Source organism: Aphelocoma coerulescens, chromosome 1, assembly GCF_041296385.1.
Source record: "Aphelocoma coerulescens isolate FSJ_1873_10779 chromosome 1, UR_Acoe_1.0, whole genome shotgun sequence".
Lineage (NCBI taxonomy): Eukaryota > Metazoa > Chordata > Aves > Passeriformes > Corvidae > Aphelocoma > Aphelocoma coerulescens.
Genome location: NC_091013.1, coordinates 36,769,547 through 36,790,933, shown reverse-complemented (window position 1 = coordinate 36,790,933; position 21,387 = coordinate 36,769,547). Strand labels below are relative to the sequence as shown.

Sequence of the window (21,387 nt, the reverse complement as noted above, 5' to 3'; positions counted from 1 at the left end):
AACAGTAGATAATGATGAATGTAAGGCAAGGCTACTTGGTAAACTCGAGGTGGTACTCCTAATTCAAACTTTAAAATCTACCTCAAACTCCCAGAGATCCTGCCACCTGCGCAGGATTAATCCCTGATCCAGGAAATACTCCATTCATACTTGTCTCATCACCACCTAACATTTCCTCTACAAACTCCCCCGGGAAAAGAAAACATGTACTTAACTGGACTTAATGGGAAATTCTAAATTCAATTAACACATTGTATATGGTTTGATTTTATATATATATAACTGAATACAAAGCATGCATAAAAAAAAAATATTTCAATCCACTTCTGCTTTAAAATTCCCTTAACTCACTAGAGATTACTTCTTCCTATAGTGATTTTTGTTCTTCAAACTAGTGATTCTAATCACAAAGGTTCAGAGGATCTCACAAGTGAACAAAGCCAACTTCCATTTTGTATGTCAAAAATCCAAGGAGACAAAAGAGAAGTATAAGTAGCTTTACACCACTGCCTCAGACTTTTCTTTAGAAGGACAGCCCACTTTTCAAAAAGTTCCTCCTTCTAATAGCAATAATTTTGTATGTTTCAGTAAAGAGGTTGGTTTTTGGTTTTCTGGGTTTTTTTTTGTTGTTTTTTTTTTTTTAAGATAACACATCTATTTTAAGAGTGAGCTTTAAAAGTGAGGTCCTGGGAACGCATGTACATTTTTGCCTGGGTTTGTTAATGAAGAATGACACTAAATTGTTGTGTGATGGGTAATGCTTAGTTCATTACTCACTGACATGTGCCTTGATACCATCAACTCCTCAACCAAATTTAGCCCTGTTATAAGCAGATGTAACTTCGCTGGATTCAATGGGATGAGTTTGCATCTGCAGACGGAGAAGTTGGAGAGTATCACCCTTTCCTGGCAGCTCAAGCGCAGCCCGGCTCCTCCGCTGCTCCAGAGCCCGGGCGAGTCCGGACCTTGCCCGCAGGTTTTAATCCTGCTACCGCCGCACTACACCCCAGCCCGCTCCCGGTCCGCCGACCCGGCCCGGCCTCCCCTCCCTCCCGAGACCCTCCCGCCGGGGGGCAAGGGGCGACGGGGCAGCTCCGCCGTCACACGGAACGCCCGCCCCAGGAAGGGCCGGATCCGGCTGCCAGCCACGGCCGGAGTCCCCCGCCGCCACCGCTGCTCACCGCTAGTGCACCCCGCCCCGTCCCCGTGTCTCCCGGCGGCCGCGGCCGACCTGCGGCACCGTCCCGTCCCTCCCCCGCGCACGGAGGACAGCGCCGGCCCCTGGGGAGTCGGCGGGCGGGAGCGGGATGGAAACTTACTTGGGGTTAGAGGAATTCCAATATATGGGGTCTAAAACGATGGACCGCGCCAGTGCAGTTCTGCATAAAACCATCACGGCTCCCCAGCAGTACTTCCAGGCGGAGGCATCTCGCCTCCGCGCTGCCATGGTCGCAGGCGGCACCGAGTCCCTCCCCGGAGCCTCGCCAACTCCGCCGTGCGCCTTCCCACGCACCTGAGCAGCAACAGCAGGGTGGGTGCCCGGTATCCCAACAGCCGGGACGATTGATACGGAAAAAAAGAGTAATAAAAAAAAAATTGAAAAAAATCACACAGTAAGAGTCGACGATGCACTTGGCGAGAGCTGCAAGCAGATCTACTGAGTCATGTATGCCACTCGCACGTAGGGATATCTCCTGAGAGGTCAGATCCAAGCTACCTCCAAAGTAACAGCAATAGCAAAAAAATGCAAACGCCTCAGTCCTTCCTCTTAGTGGGGGTCTCCCGGCTGCCTTGGAAGATGCCACTCAAACTGCCAACTCCCATTTGGATCCAGAGCGCCATACACGATCACAGTGTCTAAGGCTCGTGTGAAAAGGAGTAAAACAAAAAAATAAATTTAAAAAAAGGTAAAATAAAGGGTGGTGGGAGAAATAAAAGGGTTAGGGGGAAAAGGACACAGCTTCGGCGGGAGATTCCTTCTGTATGTCTCTCACTGGTCCCCGCAGTTTGCAATCCGCACGGGCACCAGCCCGGGCTGTTTCAGGCAGCTCGGAAGCAACCGCGAGTCAATAAATCCACTCCGAGTCAGCTCCCCCAGTCCCGAGGAGGCGCATCCACAGGGCTCCGGCTTCCCCGAGGGGCACTGCTGTCCTTGTCGCCGGCAAAGACCACGGAGCGGAGCAAGGAAAGAGACAGGGGCGGACAATAATGATTACAAAAAAAAAAAAAAAAACAAAAACCCAAAAAAACAAACCAAAAAAACGGCGGGGCGGGGGGGTCGCAGCGTCAAATCGTCCCTCTCCCGTTGCGCGATCTGCAGTGCGCGCCGCGGCGGCCGACTGAGGAGGAGGAACGCCGGGAGCGGGACTTGCGCCGCCGCGCAACCCACGGCGGAGGAGAAGGAATGGAGCGAGGGAAGAGGAGCGGCGCCAGCCACGGCCGTTCCCACCGCGGCGCTTCCAACCCCCGGTGCCGCCGCTGCGAGCTCCCAGCGCAGGAGCGCGGCCGGCGGCAGCGCGCTGCCGTAGCCATATAAGCGCGGCCCCGCTGCCCCGCCGCCGCCGCTCATAGGGCCGCCGCCGGGCCGCCGCGCTGGTTGGGCGCCGCGCCTGTCACTTACCGCCGAGCGGCGGGCGGGGCCGCGCCGAGCCCAGCCGAGCGGGCCGGCAGGTAACACCCCCCGGCCCCGCCGCGCCGCGCCGCGGGCGGCCGCTGCCCGCCGTGCGCGGACCGTCCACTCGCTGTGACTCACACCAGGGCTGTGCGGGAGGCGCGGCGAGCCCAGATGGAGCGAAATCGGGGGGGGGGGGGGGGGGGGGGGGTGCGGGGGAAGAAATTAAATAAGCATTGAAAAACAGCCTTTGCTAAAACTGTTTCCCAAGTACACTGCCGTTCCAAGAGCGGGAAGCAGCGGCAGGGCCGGAGGCGCGGGGCTCCCCCACCACCCTGCCCGCTGCTGCGAGCGCAGCATCCCGGGGGAGCGTACCGCCGGCGCTGCGCGGCAGCGGCCACCTCCGCGCCGTTGCGCGGGAAAGGGCTGGGCCGTGTTCCCACTGTCGCGGAGCTCCGTGCACAACTTTCTGCGGGTTCCCTGCCGGGAAGGAGGCCTGAGGGTGCTTCCGCGCTCGGTTCCCACTGGCCCTTCCCACGGCTTCTGTGAGTTTTCGAAGTTTATCTGGTTGCGCGACTCTTAGCCACGGGCTGTCACTGAATAAAGAAGAGCCGGACATGCGGAGCCCCTCGGAGGGATGCAGAACGGCGGGCAATGCGGGGCTCCGGGTCCGGCTGCGGATTCCCTCGCCTTTCTCTGGCGATTGCTCAGAGCCTCTTTCTTCCCCTCTAGATTTTCGTGGGAAGGGTTCGGACACAGTTCGTTTTCAGACGCCGCGTATCCCACCAACACGGCACCTGGCCCTTTTATTTCATCCTATCATTAATTTCTGGCCAGAGGCAGCTACCTGCGGCCAGCGCTGGAGATGCTTTCCCCGCGGCTTCGCAGGTCCCCCGGGAGGTGCGGAGGGCGCCGGGGGTCGCGGGTACCCCCGACGCCGCCCTCGGAGCCCGACACGCCGCGGCTCCCGCGGCACTTCCACGGGGACACAGCTCCCACTAGCGGCCAGCGGCTGCCCTCCGCAGGGGGAGCGGTCCCGCTCGGCGGTCCCCCTCCGCCCTCCCCCGCGTCCTGCCCGGTCCGGCGCCCACACGGTTCCACCGCAAAAGTCGCCGGCAGAAGCGAAACGGGGCGGCGGTACCGCTGCCCCGGGAGGTGGTACCGGGCTGGGGAGGCGGCACACACGAGGGGTCCGCGACGAGAGCTGTACCGACGCTAAACACGTGTGGTGTAATGGCATAGTCGCTCCTGTGAAATTAAGGGGGTTACCGAATTTCTTCCAGTAGGGACTTCTTGCCAAAATAGTATCTGCAGAAAGGATTAAAAGTTAAATCCCAGGAAATTACGGCGCGCTTTCTGCCATTTCCCTACCTTTTAGTCGAGGCATGCAAAGAACATGCTACCAAAGACCCTAATAAAGAGCCAATTTCGCATAATTTTATTCCTGAAGAAATATGGGTATTCGCTTAAAAATCGGCTTCGTGGTGGTGCTTGTCTAGCTTTTAGACGAACGCCAAGAAGCTCTTATAAGGAAAACAACTGGCCGTGTAATTTATTTCCCTGATCAATTTTGGAACCCAGTGTTCTCTTTCGACCCCTTTTCAACTGAACGGGTGTTTCAGCCTGGCAGCCCCGCTCCTCCCGCCCGCAACAGAGGGGAAAAAAATTGGAGGCGCGCTCGAAGCCCCATAGATTTTGTGTTAATTGTGTAGGGTTGTTCTCTAATGAAATCTACCACTCAAGAAAACAAGGAAATCAGTTTGCTTTTCACACAAAACATCGAATACGTTTTAAGTAAACTGCTTAATTAAATTTAATTTGCAGTGAGGAAGGAATTACAGATCGGGCGACACAATTTGGTGGAAAAGGATCTGATTCCCGGGACGGAAACTTAGCACTCAAGTGGGAGCTTAGGTATCTATGCACACCGAGGGGCATCAAAGGAGAACTTCACCAATGAGGGGAGGAAAGTACTTAATTATTAAACTTTTAAGCAAATGTGTGGTGTATACCCGGTCGTGAGGCAATGTAAACACGGAGCCTGATCAATGCTTCCAGAAACAGAGACGGGCAAAAATAGGTCTACCTCAATTTTGTGATGCTGCTGCTTCTGTTTAGAAGCAAAAGGTTATGAGCGGTGTTTTGTAAAAGCTGTGAGTAAACTGTGACCTCTAACTCTTCGTATCCTTGCTTTAAGTAAACCAGAGGAAATGAAGAGCCCTGGTATTGTCTGAAAATATCCTCCTGTAGCTAAATATACCACACGGCGCCTATTGTCCAGTGCCTAATCATTTTTACGCAAATACAGCTGTTTTACTCTACTGTCCAGCATCCTACCGGTGCACACTGTAAGAGTATAAAAATCCGCGTTAACAAAATCATTTTTCAGTAAAAATCAAGACAAAATTGGGCACTTGTTTCCGAGATAACCTAAGAAACAAAGATTAAGACATCCAAAGAAATGCGGGCTCGGTGGCTACACTGCTCAGGTCACCCTTTTTGGCCGAGGAACCGGTCCCTGCGGCTGGGGTCGGGTCGCAGAGCCCTTTCAGCGCTGCAGAGTTACGGTTCCGAGCAGGGCCGGGCCGGGCCGGACCAGGAGGCGGGGGCCGGGCGGGAGCGGGCGGCGCTCTGAGGGGCTGCGGCGGCGCGGAGCCCCTGGGCAGCCGCCCTGCGACCGCGCTCCTTCCCCGGTCTCGACCCTTGCGCCCGCTGCATCGGCCTCCAGCCTTTCCGTCTCGCCTCCGAGAAGGGCCTCGGACACGGGAGAAACGTAAGAGTAAAGGCTGGGGACGGGGATTTCAAAGCAAAAATGCCGACGAATGTTCGGAAGTTAGAAATCGGCTTCGGCCGCCGCTTCTCTGGGGGCTATTTCAGGAGGAGGGCCCGGCAGACATTTCGGGTTTCGCAAGGAACGCGGTTTCCTTACAGACGAACACACAGGGAACAGGCTTCTGGGGGAAATCCTGCCGCGGCTGTGGGAGCGGCGCCGCGGTCCCCCAGCGCCCGGGCGGTCCGGCTCGGCGGACGAGGATGGACGCACAAATGGACAGATGGGTGGATAAGCGCGGCCAGAGAGCAGGTGAGACCTGCCTATCCTTTGCCTTCACTGAAAAACTGGGATTTAGCTGTTTGCACCGCTTAAACCTTTATTTCCTGTACCTCACCCAGGGTTAAAAAAAATCGTGTTTATCGCTGAATAACCTCTTTCACCTTCCTTCCGACAGTAATGTGGGGAATAACTACACAGATACTGGCTCTGGTACTACAAAATCTATAACGAAGGGCAGCTAACCTGAATGGGATCAGGATTGGGCCCACAATCCCAGATTCTCTTTTAAACATCAACCTAAACATGAAAATTTTTAAGCCAAAAAGCTTACCATCATTCATCATTACATGAAAATGTACCAATTTTCAAAGTTGAAAAGATATGACTCAATGGATACAATTATTGCTAAATTCAATAAAGATAAATGATCACAATTGATGCTTATTAACTTAAATGGATTGTTTATAATTTGTGCAAAAGGCCAAGTGTGCCAGATACTTGAAACAGCTCTTAATATATCATTCACACCACAACAGTGCATTTTCTGCACTTATGGTAAAGTACATATCTAGATGTTAATTTGCCTTCGCCAGGTCTGTTTCATAACCGTAGTTTTGGTTAACCATAGCTTCTTAGAAAATGAGCTTGGCTTTTCCCAAGTACAGCCATAGAATTCAAGCAGCCTTGTAATAAAAGTCAGACATTCATACATCCAAACCATGCATTTTGACTCTGTTTGACTTAGGCCAATTCTCAGTCCCAATATTTGAAAACAAAACTATTTACATTATTCTACAGTCTGTGATATGAGGGGTAAGAAAAATGACCTGGGATCAAGCTTCTGCTACACAACTGGCCTTTTATTATCAAAGGGGATCTACGTCCTTTTGAGCAGAGCTGATGCTGAGCCAGCGTAACCCTTGATTCTAAGTGTCAGTCCAGGGAAGATGATTGCAAGCATGAGGATGTTCAGTACTGAAATGTCAACAGAAGCTTGGCACTATTAAGCAGGTTAACAAAACGGTGGGATGGAAAGAGGGGTAAAACCCTGAAAAGCACACGTGGCAGGACCAGCATGAGAATGGAACAGAGGTGCATGAAAGTCACAGTTCAGCTCCTGCTAGACTGGCCCATCAGTCCAAAACCAGACCAACCCAGGCACTTCAACCCTATCTTCCTGCCTTGGAATGAGCCTTAGGCACACAGGCAGCTCCAGTTCTCTTCTGAAATAAATCCCCTCTGTAATGCAGCCTGGAAGGTGTTTATTGACTTGAATTTTGCCTGCACTTGCACCAAGCTGAGACCCTGCAATGACAGAGCTAAGACTCCAAGTGCTCTGAAAATGTTTAATGAGATACTGCATACAGTTAGAAGTGAATAATAACCAACACCTCCGTGTTTGGTGTACATGCAAAAAATGGCAAAACTCAAAACAATCCTGAGAGCATATTAATAGCATTGCATAGGGGGACACCAGCTTCAAGTCAGGAAGGACAATAGATAGGGTGAGATGTGTGAAGTGGCACATAGCTCAAGAGAAAAGGAGACATCAAAGGTAAATCCTTCTTTTTCAAGACAAGATAGGAATGGCTGAAGTCTTGATACTTTAGTGAGATTATACATACATATGCAGTTGCTTGGCAGTTTAGACATCTCACTAACTTAACTGTCTCTGCTTTGCTAACCTTCAAGGATGCCATCCCTCCAATACATCTTAGGAGTCAGCTTTCCACTTGGGCTTGGAAAAACAATGATAAATGAACATGTGAAGTTCAAATGGCAGTTTAGCAAATCTCCAAAGTAAGAGCACATGTTTAGCATGCTGCTCTAAGGCCTTCCACACTCCTGCCTTTGCCAGAGAGATGCACTGTTCCATATTAAAATAATTATCCAGGACATTTTTGAACGTGTTTGGGAAAACTAAGATCTCTTCTGTTGCCATATAAGGGAAATGAATACTGCTCAAAGTAGGTGGCAACAAAAATGCCTACCTGCCTCCCTGGGGTGGTCAACGACACTAAAAACCCCAGAATAACCCAAGACTTGTCTAACCAAAATTTGAAGTTGAAACTTCAAACTGTAATGAAATAAAAATTAAACACCCAACACAATCACCAACAGCACCTTCTCTATGTAGGTTTATAGCCACACTACATAAATGTCAGCCTATGTTCCTACATACTTTGCATTAAATGGGTATGAAGTCCTATGGGAATATAAGAATATCCCAAGTTCTTACCATCAAATGCCAACATGCCCCCTTCCCAAACTGTGTGCACTATTTTCCTAGAAATCAACAGTATCTCTGAAGTCCTACAATAATTTTAAAAAGAAAACCCAACAATGCAAACGTAACATTCACCGACACCAGGTCTGAAAAGATCTAAAACTTAGAGAATGCCTTAGGACAGCAAAGAGACAGCAGATTCCACCAACTGGACTTCTACCCCAACAGAGGAAATGAAACCAGACCAAACCAAAGACCTAGCTGCTGTCCCTTTTTTTTTTTTTTTTTTTTTTTTTGAGGGCACTGGAAGGAGAAACAGGTAGTGAAATGTGGAATGGCAGAAGGGGCAATCTCATTAGGAATGGGCATTTTGTCCACAAGATAGTCCTAGAGGTGGGACTGAAAATAACCTGGTAACATCTAAGCCTACACAATATTAAATGCAGAGAACAAATGCTGCTATTTAGCAGCAAATTATGTGATGCAGAACAAAATGCTTGATACCACAGCTGCATGTATGATTACTTGGCTTCTTGCTTTTAGAAGAGGAAACAAAACTGCATAGGTCTGTTTTGAGTATTGACTTTTAATAGCTTGTTTCTCATAAGGGAACAGGGGATGTTTTCTGTATTAGAAATACAGGTATCAGTTGATCTTTAAATACAGCCTGCTCCTGCCAACAGGTCATGTACATGATTTATTTGGCTTCAGCTTTTGTTTTTATGCATTAAGCAACTTTCAACCTTCTTCTGTAATACAATATATAGACAAATTTAAGTACAGTAATAGTGTAGGTATTTTACCGTCTTCACATTTTCTTGACATACTGGACAAAGTGATACACATATGTCTGCCCCCAAGCCCCGGTTTCATACAAAGCATGTTGAATACTGCTTTCAGTGGCACATTCAACTTGATCTCACATTTAATTTGCTAAATCTACAGAAACAGACCCATTGGAAATATCAGGAATTATTTCCAACTTTGTCCAGTGACATTCAAATGCTCAGGCAACTACTGGTAACTTTCATTTTATGGTTACTACAGATGTTGCACGCTGACAGGAAAAGGAAAGTTTTAGAACTGGACAAGCTATAGTAATCTAGGTTTTGGTAGAGGAATTACATACAAAAAGGGGAACTTTATATATATAGTTTTCAATCTGTAGTTTCATTTTTCAAAATAAAACCTGTATATATAAATGGATAATATTCAAGATCTGTATAACAGTTGCTTTCTGGCTAAAACAATATATTTAGACAGAATCTCACTTTCTGTTTTTCAGTTCAAATATACTAGCCAGTCCAGTCCTTTGGGAGGAAAAACTTCCATTTTTAAATCCTTTAGGATCCATCAGATTCGTTATATGGTAATGACCTTAACTTATACAATATATTATATTATGAAGTGAACTGAAGGGGTTTAGATATCGGAAGTATTGGTTTGGGTGCAGTAAGCCAAACAGCCGTTTAAACATGATACTACAGCTGAAATAAGTCTCTGTCAGAATAAAAACCAACATTCATAAAAACAGCAGCAGCCATCAATAACATTCACAACTGCAGGGATTTTTTACTGTGTGTAATTTTGCATTATAAGTAGAAGCCACAATAGTTTAAAGCAAAATTTAAAAAAATATCACTATAGTCTTGAATTTAATAATGTGAATTGTCACTCTTATAGCTGTTTATAGAAGTGTACTAAAAAAATTTACTTAAACATACGAATTTAAGACTTTCACTTTATTCAGCAAATTGGTTTATTTACACAATGGGGAACGCTGGTTGAATGCTGTCAATGTAATAAAAACAAATCTAACAGAGACAATACTGAACTCTCTCTATGTATTCATAGCAGAAATGACAAACTATTTCCTTACCTGTATCAGGAACATCAAGCGCAACAACGGGACAGTATCATAGGACACTGATTTAACAATAAACCACAGAGGTCCAGTAATACTATGGCAATTTACTCATGTATTTACTGACTTTAAAATAAAAACATTAAAAGTCAGCAATACCCAGTATAAAGTTCTGTCAATTATCAGAGTCAAACTCTGATGAGTAGGTCAGTAAAACCTTATCAGATCATCCACAGTTCATAAAGTGACATGAGTTGCTTCAGACCACCAATACAGAAACAAAATTGATGAAAACAGATTACCCTCTAAAAGTCAACGATGATCTGGTAAGGGTTTAACTTAATGGAAGTTTAAAAAAAAAAGAATTGCAGAGCACAGCCCCTATTAGAACAAGCTAACTTTCCAACTTTCAAAAAAGACAAAAAAAATTTGAGAGAAAGAAAAAAAACCAAAAAACACTTCAACATGAAGCTACCATACAAAGTTTTTGTTTTGTTTTCCTTTTTTTTTGTTGTTTTTTGTTTGTTTCTTTTTTTCTTTTAACAGTTCAGAGTTGAAATTTAATCCTGGCTTTTTAGGGAGAAGGACAGTTTTGGCCTAGACTTTCCTTTGCCCAGGATAATTTTTTGCTCTTCCTTTTGCTGACGCTGTCTCTCTTGTTCTAGTTTCATCCTCTCCTCATGAATCTTTCTTTGTTCTTCAACAATTTTCAATTGTTCTTCAGCCTATATAGGAAAATGGTAAAATTTAGGCCAGCATACTTGCAGTCATAAAAGCAATTTACAAGTCCATATTAGCTTCCAAACAGGTCCAATCCTGCATAAGTATGTAAGCAGTTCTGCCTGAGCTAGGTGCCATAGTTGGTTTCAGTGAAACTATTTATAAAATGGTTATTTGAATTGAGTTTAGAAGAAACACTGAGAACTTTCTACAGCTAATGTATCGAAGTCTGGAGTGCTTACATGCCATGTTTTTCAGCATTGCTTTGCACATAACACATTATATTTTAATTAAGGAAGACATTAGATACATACAGAAATTGTCCCAACACTTGTCACGTGTAAGCTGAAGTAACATACCCACATAATGAAGTAACATACCTTCAGGCTGAGGTCTCCCTGCTCCAAAACCCATCTAAAAACCCCTCCTAATCCAAAACCATCTTCACTTGATTTGCAACTAGTCAATCCTTACATTGACCTATAGTTCTTACAGCTCTCTCAGTGGTCTTCTAAAGGTGCTTATTTAGTTCATTACATCAGTCAATACTTTAAATTTTCCATTTGTCCTGTTTCCACCATAAGAGGTTGAGAAGAGGGTAAAACAGAAAGAGATCTAAAACAGATGTAGTTCAAGCAAAAAGATTTAAGAAGCCTCATTTTTATATGAAAGATGTGTAACTACTTGGGCAATTGAAACTGACAGAGTTCAATCAGGATTTAGAAGCAGCTTAGTTTGTCTTATCATCAATTGATTAGAATCAGCTAATTTATATTGAATGTTTTCATGTGGCAAGCATCTGATTAAATGGGCTTGAAGACCAACATAAGTTAGACTTTCCTAACTTACACATCTTTAGCTTATGCTGAAAGTCCCTTTCAGCACTTCTACATCAACATTATACTAGAATCAAATCTAGTTTGTACTTGTCCTGCTCAACAAAACAGAATTAGTCACACAAAGCTGAACACATTTGCAAACTTATTTCAGCATTCCCCGTGAGATATAGCTAAAATGTACTTTTTAAATTCTGAAGGCAGACATTTCCCCTCTAAATTAACTGCATCCAAACTATTTTACCAACCTAGTGTTACTGCTAAGGATCTGGTCTTTTATGCTCAGGGGAAGGAAAGCAGTGTTACTGATGGAACCAGCAATATCCAAGTTAAACTCTAGAAAGGGTTGATTTGTTTAAGTGTCGCAAATCTGGCAGAGACACCTGTATTTCCCTACAGAACAGTTAATAACACCTTCACATACCAGTTTAGCTTGTGCTTCTGCAATTTTTCGGTTATTCTCTTCTAGTATTCGCTCTAGTTCCTCACGCTTTGCACGCTCTTCTTCCTAAAGGGGAGGACAGGGCAAGATGTTAGTAAAGTAAAATACTCATTTCTGCACGTTCACTAATCTTTCTCAGAATTCTCTTGTGAACTGACTTAAAGTGGCAGCTTTACAGCCACCTATTTTGCCTCACAACGGTAAACTGTGCAGCCACTAAAACTGGTTTCTAGTACTCAATTTAAATCATCCCGCCCAGTCCAAACAGCAACCAACTAAACCCTCCCTAATCACAGAATCCTGACAATTTATTACTAGAATTTTAATATCACACAAATCAACAAGGACAACTACAAAAACTGGATAGTATTTACCAAATTAAAAAGTAATATAGAAAATATAAATAAAGTGAATAGTTTGTCTCACCAATTAAGTATACCTACGTATTCTTTACCTATACTCCTTTAATCAGCATTAAAAGTTGAATATTTACTGTCTTGTCCAGTGTCCTGCAGAGTGTGCTCCTCGGCTGCCATACGCGCCAGCTTCCTCTTTAAAATGATTTGTACTGTTAGCTTGGCAATACCTGCATCAGCAGCTCAACCATTTATAAAGAAACAACATACAAGGAAGGCTGAGCTGAGGAATGCAGATGTTTATGGTAAGAAGGAACAAAAATATGTAAATCATTCCTAAGGCAAACAATTAATAAGAAAAATACATTTACTGTTAGTGAAAAATACAAATGGTAATCCATACTTCATGGAGCTATGGGCTTCTTTCATGGGGAGAATGGACTTAACATTCAGTCAGTATTTTGACAATTTTAAGACAGCTGAAACTGTCTGCAGTATGAACTTGGAATTCAGGAGTCCAGGGAAGGCAAGATCAGGAAATAAAGCCTTTTAATTGTTGTTTCCTTGGTGAATTTTATGGAACTCTGTTATGCAACTCAAATATGAAGACTGCGTGAAAAATTTTGAAGTGTTTCAGTTCACATAATATATATCCAAATTATTTTTATATTTGGAGGATTTAAAGTTAGCCAGAGGTTTGTGTCTGTGTAAGAAAAAAAAGTTAATACGAACAAAGCAAGCATATGAAAACTTCTTACTATGACTAGTAACCAGCTACTAGCTAGCACACTTCACTCCAGGCATGGAGGTTTATTCTGCATTACAAGGAACTGGTGGGACTTCTCCACATGACAATGACAATACCAAAAATACTTTCTTAAAAAAAAATCAAGTCATCCATCTGTTCAAATGAAAACCTCTAAATACTAAGAATTTGCTGACTATGAACATGTAAATTCAACTTAAACTCTTTGATATTAAAGTCTGAATTTGCAAAAAAAAGTATAATTTATTGGTTTTAAATTTATTGTAACTTAGCATGCCATTTGTTTCCATTTAATTTGATACTATGTGACTGACAAGTCACATCTAGTACGAAGGGGAAAGCTGCATTGCTACTGTCTCTCGTAAGCCAATCAAAATATTAATTTAAAATAAACTGTGTAGGACGTACAGAGTGAAAAAAGCATTTGACACTTAAGACTATTTAGCACAAATTTCCTCTACAGTTTGAAGTTTGTCTTGAAATTTCTAGATCCTGGAATGATTGGTGCAGGCAGGCATCAAAGCCTTTAGTAGCAAATTACTGTCTCACAGAAAGACATTTTCAGCTTCTGCTCCAGCTGCTGATTAAAAAACAAAACAAAACAACAAAAAAAGCCCCAAAAACCCAAGTCACACGTTCAGCTTGACTTCAGACAAGGGCAACCTGCTCTTTTATAACTTCTAGGGAGAAAAAAAGGAGTTGTTAGTAGTTATTAAAAATGGATATAATGATTTGGACAGAGATCCTTCGTGAAGACATGGATTGGCTTATGCTCGAAGTCCCAGAATTAGTCCAATGTAAGCTCAAGGAAAATGTTCATTTTAAATGAAGAATAAGAAACCTATTTGTTAAAGACAGGTACTGCAGCTCACTGCTGGACCCTGCTTTTTGCCTGACTGAAGGCAAAAGCCTCTTACAGTCTAGGTAAACAAAATGAAACAAATGAAGGATATATAATTACAGATTTTTCAATACCCTTCCCCAAAATGAAAGGACGGCTGATAAATCCTGCAGCCATGGCAAAAGTTTCAAACAATTCTGAAATATGTAGGTCAGTTCCTTTAACAATCAAGTATCCTTGTTCAGGTTTTAGGAGAGTAACTGTTTAAATATCAGTGAGCTCCTCTGAATAGGCTAGAAATTGAGTTTCGCAGCAATGCAAGTTTATATGAGAAGGGAATTAGATTTGCTGTATTCCATCTCTTTCTGAACCGAACAGGAGGCACAAACCGACACTGAAAGTTTTGCCATGGACTGTCTCTACTTTCCAAACGACCGAGCGTTACCTCTCTGGCTTTTTGTGCTGCAAGTTCAGCTTGTCGCTGTCGCTCGAGTTCTTCGAGCAACTGTTTTTCCATGATGCGCTTAGCCTCCTCCACCCTGCGGAGAACCTCTCGCTCAATCTCATCCTTTCTTTTCTCCAACTCTTCTTCTACACGTTTAGCTACAAGTTCTTCCACTCTTCGAGCAGTTTCTTCCTCTATGAGTTTCTCTTCAATTTCTTGTTGACGACTGCAAAATGCAAACATGAGAATTACATTTTTAATCAATAATGTTCGCACTGAAACAAACTCCTTCAACACAGAGCATCAGCCATGCTACTGAATAACTTCTACACATAGATGATATATTTAAAGAATATTTTGCCCTACATCTAAAGAAAGTGAATATTCAGGCCATCAATGTTCCTATCACAGGAAATCCATTCAGACCACACCATATTTAACATCTTTCTATATACTAACAGACTAAACTGACGACAACTTATCCTACTACTTCTTGATTACAATTAGGGGGAAAAAAGAGAAAAAAACCCCAACCCAAACCAACAACCACAACACCATGCCACCCTCCTCCAAAAAATCCAAACTCCACCCAACTTTGACCATCATTCACCCTTCAGGAGTTTAAATGGTCTCAATTTTTCACATATAATAATAATATCCTGTAAAATATTGCCATAAGGCCACCACCTTAGAAGCACCAAACTAATTTCCAGTATCCTAAAATAGAAGACAGAAGCAATAAAATTTGTGATTTCAATATTTTAGCTAGAATTCTAGGTGTTGTATCTGTAAGCTGGTTATCCAATCATTTACCCTAACAGATTTCAAGTACTTCAGCTCTTAACTTTTTTAATGCAGCACTCTGTTTCTACCATAATGGTACAAAATAAATTATCAACAGTACCAAGCGCTAAATAAATCCTTGCAAACTGCCGCTTTCCATGTTCTGAATTTTGGAAATATTTTTAAATGTCTTGTCTTTATTTTAGTTTAGCAGCAGCATTATCATTTAGCCTGATCACTACTTTAATTTTTCATTAAAAAGTATACAAAAATACTAGGTAAATTTGCAGGTTAATTACCAAATACAGAAAAACAATCCAGGTAGTAATCACTGGTGCAACATCGCAATTAAGATATTCAAGGATGAACAACAGAGAATATTCTGTTTCTCATGTAGTACTATTTACTTGGAATTATTATGAGCTTTGGGGAGAAGACTCTTGGTTTTAAATTTGACACTGAACTTTCATTTTAAATATTCCATGAAGTACAGAACAACGTTATGAAATTTATCTTCTGGCCTGTCAGAAACACAAATCCAGGATTTAGAATACCAACTACTGTTGTAGTATCTTAATATTCTGTCATTTTCAGAATGCTTGCATTTTCCTATGTCATTTGGAAGATCCTTCCTAATCTTATTTGAAAAGTAACTAATTAAAAAAAAACAAGTTACATAATTTACCAACTTTTAGATGACCTAAGGTACAATTTGCAAATATGCAATAAGGAGATGATGAAGTATGGATCACTCATCTACATACATATGGGAAATAAAAAGGTGAAAGGCTCCCAATTTCCCCTGTTCATGTGTCATCTTTTCAAAAGTATACTGAACTAAGTGGATCTCCTTCCTAGAATGTTTTGGAACCCTCAACTCAATCATTCGGCCAGAGAATACCAATTTTAGTCTTATGATACTCCAAAGACAGCAATCTTAGTTGGGGACACATTAGGCCGGCATTCACTTTTTCAAAATGGACACAAAATATTTTGAGGTGATTTTTTTTCAGAAAAAAAACCCCAAAACAACATAAGACAAACAAAAAACCTAGACCACTCCCAGAAAAATGCATAAAACCCATTCTGAAACCCATTTAAGTGTTATCACTGCCAAGCTATGACCCTTTGTAGACAAATGTTTAAACATCCTTTATATACCAGGTATCATTTTATTTTAAAAGGTTTTCTTTCCCACTTAAAAGTATTTATTCAGCAGCACTCTCACCATCCTGTACCAATGCAGCTTAGCATACTTTAGCATCTGTTCTAAAGAAACAATTCATCATAGAGTTAATATTCTCATGTTTTATTAAACTATCATAGCTTTATGTTTAACATCAGGAAACCTAGAAAAAAAAGTTAGCTAATTGAATAAAGATAGTGCATCATTACAAAAATACCATGACACTCATGTCTGAAATAGATTTTCAAATATCCTCAGCAACTGATGATGTACTCAAATTAAGCACTGTGCCTCCACACATTTCATTCTTCTCATTCCAACAAATTCCACTCAAATTTAATTAAACCAATCAAATGTATTTTTAGCCTTGTAGGCAATGATAATATTACGATGGCTTAGACCTTATCAAGAAAATAAAATTATAAACACAGATGTAAATCTCAGTGATTTATTCTGTAGTATACCAACTTTTTCTTTTTTTTTAGATCACATGAACTTACAGTATTTTATCATTTCATCATCCTGGCCTACTGAGTTATGATTCCAGAGCAACAGATAAGTCACTAATGTAAAAACAATTTTTAGTATGATCCATTTACTTCTTAAACACTAATTGTATGAAATCTGCAGAAAAGAAACCACTTACATTTCACAAAGTTTCTGAGGGGAAAAAAGTCATACTTGCAAGGCAAGAAAATGAGCATTACAGGAAAAGGCTGAAGTTAGGCTGTGTATTGAGATTTGAACAAGACATGAGAAGAAGAAAGTCACTTCCAATCTATGAACTGTTCACTGATTTATTCAATCAGAAAGGAAGTACTTCTTTCATTATCTAACATGAATCTATACTAACATACAGAACACAATTCACAGATAACTTACTAAAATACCATAATTTTCTACTCTACTAAGTTTTATTGCTTTTTCTTTTTAAAATTTAAAGTGTATTGAAGGAGTATCAAAATCCATGCCCAATCTTTTCCAATATTGACTCTTCCTCAAATGTGTCTACTATTCTGTAGCAAGTATTGCTCAAATATCAAACTCCTTCTATACACACTTCATGAGCTGTAAAATTTCAAAGCTAACTTACATAGAAAATTTACTTACATATGAACTAAAACAGCTTGTAAGTACTAGAGTAAACTATTCATTCTATTCTCGAATTCTTAAGCACATTCCAGTTCTTCATTGTAGCTATGCACAGAATATTTTTCTTAATTTAGGTAATGAATACAATTCTAAACCACAAACCGAGGATCAGTATGTCAAAACATGTCAATTTCCACGTGTTTGTGTTACTGTGGAAGTTTTTGACGACATCACTGTCAAAACCCTGAAATTAGCAAAGGTGATTGTCTTCAAACAAAAATGAAAGTGACAACTTGGGGTCACCAAGCCCGACAATGATAACTAGTATTTCCTGAGAACGATATGGCTGAAGTAAAGCTCCACCTGAGAATCAACAGCACTACTTGGCTTCGCATGTACAAACAAGTGCTATTTCTGGATTAGGTGGTCCAATGAGCAAAGGTAGTGATCCCAACTGTTCAAACCGTTCTCCTCTCTGCTGCATAAAGGTCTGGTTTATAACTTTATACGTTGCTAAACATATTAATGCACCGCCATTATTAAAGTAGTATTTATATCTGCAGACTTAATAAATAACCACACTCCCCATAACAAACTGAAAAAAGGGCAAGGTTTCAAATGAAACAAGTCACCGGATCTCACCGTCCCATTTGGCAAGAAAGTAATCCCACAGTGTTAATATAGCAGCTGCATAGTGTTTCTTGAAAACCTCAGCCGAGCAACTCTAGGTGCCTCCGCTCGACGCGTAACAAGCTCCACGCCACGGAGGGGAGGGGCGGGCGTGTCGAAGTGCAGCACAAAGCCTCAGGGGCGCCTCCGCCGCAGAGGGAAGTTTAGGAGCAGCGGAGGAGGGAGAGACCAGCGACGGCGGATGGGAAGCGGGCAGAGCCGGCCGAGAGGGAGGAGGCGTGCGGGGGGCTCGCACCCCGAGTGGGCGGCTCCTACCGCACCTGAGGGAGCCGGGCTTTGAGAAAGGGGCGGATGGCGGGAAAACAGGCATTGGTTAGGCCTCAGCGAGGGCCTAAGCGCTTGTGCCCAGCCGCAAGCGGCCCTAGCCCACAGGAAGAAGGCGCGGAGAGAGAGGCACCAAGGCACGGAGCACCTCCCTTCCTCCCCCATCCCTCACCACCCGTCTCGTCCCCAGCGCAGGCCCCGGGCTCACATTTTCCGCTGCCGCTCGAACTCCGCTTTTTTCTCCTCCTCCTCCCTCTTCTGTTTCTCGTCCAGGCTGCTGCGCTTGCTCACCGTGCGCCCGAAGATGTCGATACGGTCGGGGGGGGAGGAGGCGCGGTCGCGGTCCCGGTCCCGGTCGCGCCGGGAGGAGGGGGCCGTGTTAGAGCGCGAGCGGGAGCGGGACTCCCGGCGCCGGTTCCGCTTGCTCTCCCGGGACTTGGAGCGCTTCCGTGCCCGCTCCTTTTCTCGGGAGCGGGACCGCGATCGGCTCCGGTTCTTCTTGTTGTGCTTGGAGCTCTTGGTGTGCTTGGAGCGGGACGAGCTCCGGCTGCGGGACCGACCCATCCCGGCAGAGGAGAGGAGAGGCCGCGCCGGCGACCGCTCGACCACCCCCGCCCCCTTTGCTAGCGGCGCCTGAGAGAGGTGTGAGGAGGCTCTGCGCGCATCAGCACCGCCCGGGCGGGCCCTTCGTCCTCTCCCTTTCCACCGCTTTGCGCTGCGAGGAGAAGGAACAGGCCCCGGGAGCGGGAGCGAGTCCGGACGCAGCCAAGATGGCGGCCCTGGCTAAGCAGTGACTCTCCTCTCCCGCCCCACAATGCGCCGCGCTCGAGCTGTTCGCTCCCCTCCCCACCGCCTCCGGCGCCGCGGCGGAGGAGCCCGAGAGCACTCGTCAATGTTCGGCAGCCAATGGCAAGCGCCGCTTGGAGCGGGCCCCTCGGCAGCGATGGTGGGGAGCGCTCCGGCCGAGGGGTCGCCTGAGAGAGAATTGCTGGGTTTCCTTTAATTGAAAGTTGTATCAAGCATTGAATATTTTCTTTTTATTTTGTTTTGATACGGGAAACAGAGGGAATTATCAGTGCAGATTACGGAAGTTGCGAAAAACGCTTAAAGGCCCCACTAAATTGTGAAAATGAGTTTTTGAGTCCTCTTGCACCACTGTGAAGACCCATCCTTAAAGGGAACGAATCACCTGAGATTCGTAAATGCTCATTGGTAGAAAGGAACGACAAAAGTCAGAGGGTCGCAAACAACCAGAAAGTTTTATCAGTGAATTACACACTTGGCGAAGACATTAGTATGTTACTCCCTGACCTACTGTATAAGCACACGGCAGTGGGTTTTGGATAAAAGGGCAGGGTGAAAGGGAAGAGAGGAATTAATGAGGGAACGATGAATTAAAGCTGAAAAAAAGGTCATCAGTTCTGGTTCCACCGTCGACCCAGCTGAGGGAATGTCAATCCTGATTTCAGCGTCGATCCAACTGTGTCGGTCTGGCCGATGAGATGCCCAGGGTCCTAGGGGTCTGTTTCCTTCTAGTTTGTCTCCAGTGTGGCGTAGCGAAGGGCTCTCTTGGTCGTATTTAAATGTATTTACCTGTACACGTTATTGTCCATTGTTAGCAACAGGTGTGTAGGCATAGGAGAGTGTGAACTCAGTGGTATCCAGGTCAGGCAGAGACTATGAACTCAGTTGTTCTATAGGCATCTGTGTAGGATGTTTTTATTCCAGTTCTCCCGTGTAATTGTTAGCCATTTCTGCTATAACAAAATGTGGAACTGGTGTTATTCTTTATTTTAGCAAACTGGTGCAATCTATAGATAGTTAACCTCATTCTTTACTTTGAGCCAAAATTTTAGCTCCTTGATAGCTTTCAGAACTTGTGTGCTTTTTTTTTTTTTTTTTAAATAGGTCCGCATTTTTCCTAAGTACTTACACTAAGCTTGTAAAAGGTTCATTTAGCCATTGGACAAAATCCACTCTCACGTTAAGATCTTTTCTTCTAATTAATTTGATTGACTTGCCTAATTTTTCTCAAAGGAAGACTTTCTTATTTTGAAACTCAGTCTCTTTAGTACCAAAAATAAGTAAAATGGAAGCATCTTTCTGACAGGTCATTGTGCAAGTAATAGCAGAGTAAAGGACATGGTGAAACCTGCACGGCAGGAATTCCAGTGCCACAAGCCCTGGGCATACTTGTTTATCCCTAGCCCTGGGGAAGCTCATGCAACAGGTAACTAAGGAAGTTGATAATCAGACCTTTTAGCCCCTCACCGGGTAGGTAAGTTTCTAGCTGGCACCTTTCCTGCAGCAATTTGCTGCAAGTGTGTACTGGAGCTTTTAAATTCATATGGTGCATCAGGTTCTGGATAAAAAATATATCATAATTTTTTTTGTACTATATATCATAGTGGATGTACCAAACTTGACCTGAAATGTAGCAGGGAGGAAGGGGCAGAATTAATTATTTCACAGTCACTTATAACTATAAATGAGTTTTAAAAATAATTTTCATAAACCAAGGTTTCTCCTTGGTAAAGTCACTCTGACCTGGACCTGTATTTATTGTTATTTTAGACAACCTTGGTTGTCTGAAGAAGTACCAATTTCATCAGCAGATTTTTATTCCTATTTATTAATATTGACTCATCAGAGCTATAAAATGTAATGTGCAATATTTTATGAGAACAATTAATTATGATAGATTGTGTGGAATTAAGGAATTATATAGAGTAATGAAATAATTTTCTCCAATCCATTATTGTATTGTTCCATCTCATTTTTTTTAAGTTTCCAAATAAATAAGGACACAAGATTTTAATACCTGTAATAGTTTAAGGTTATTACTCTATTTACTTGGTTATTTATGAGGTCTAAATTCTAGTACTTCTGGAAAAAGCTCTTTTTCCTCTTGAAAAATACATTCCTAATAGATGAAAAAATTAGTAGAAGAACATTGCTATCTGTGATTTCTCTTTACTTTGAAGTTTTGTAGTTGTTTTATTGTTTTTGTTTTTTTCTTTAATTCTTCCACCTTATATTTCCCAGCTTAATGATAGTAAAATATTAATATTTAGGGTTTGTTTTTTTTTCCCACCCAGATATAATTACAATTGATATGGAATTACATTACCAAAAGGAACTTTTTAGTAAATACTAAATTTAAAAACTTTGTTTAATTACATAATTTAATTTCTTGTTTTCAGCTAATTAAA

The 21,387-nt window shown here is 43.1% G+C and overlaps 2 protein-coding genes across 3 annotated transcripts in view; both read right to left on the bottom strand.

Annotated features, from left to right (window-relative positions):
- The window catches only part of EFNB2 (ephrin B2), a 45,700-nt gene extending 43,209 nt beyond the window's left edge, over window positions 1–2,491 (bottom strand). Inside the window, exon 1 of the mRNA XM_069007465.1 lies at window positions 1,320–2,491. Coding sequence (XP_068863566.1) covers window positions 1,320–1,447 — 128 coding nt within the window. The 5' untranslated portion in view covers window positions 1,448–2,491. The remainder of the gene's footprint in view (window positions 1–1,319) is intronic.
- Window positions 2,492–9,617: 7,126 nt separating this feature from the next.
- Window positions 9,618–19,014, bottom strand: ARGLU1 (arginine and glutamate rich 1). 2 transcript variants are annotated; one of them, XM_069007448.1, is made up of 4 exons: window positions 18,384–18,998; window positions 14,161–14,386; window positions 11,735–11,818; window positions 9,618–10,479 (listed from the first exon to the last, which is right to left on the bottom strand). In XM_069007448.1, exons 1-4 carry the CDS (start codon window positions 18,737–18,739, stop codon window positions 10,315–10,317), a joined length of 831 nt encoding a protein of 276 aa, XP_068863549.1. In that variant the 5' UTR covers window positions 18,740–18,998; the 3' UTR covers window positions 9,618–10,314. The 2 variants fall into 2 exon arrangements, 1 of the variants encoding a protein (XP_068863549.1); XR_011149036.1 differs by lacking the exon at window positions 9,618–10,479 and having other exon boundaries at window positions 11,734–11,818; window positions 12,246–14,386; window positions 18,384–19,014.
- Window positions 19,015–21,387: the final 2,373 nt, after the last annotated feature.

Bases quoted from the DNA above. Each gene is read 5' to 3' on its own strand.
- ARGLU1 (XM_069007448.1), bottom strand. From the start codon at position 18,739: ATGGGTCGGTCCCGCAGCCGGAGCTCGTCCCGCTCCAAGCACACCAAG. The intron at 14,387-18,383 runs GTGAGCCCGGGG...TGCATTTTGCAG, and splicing joins TTCGAGCGGCAGCGGAAAAT to TCGTCAACAAGAAATTGAAG. The intron at 10,480-11,734 runs GTATGTGAAGGT...TTTCCTATATAG, and splicing joins CAGAAGCACAAGCTAAACTG to GCTGAAGAACAATTGAAAAT.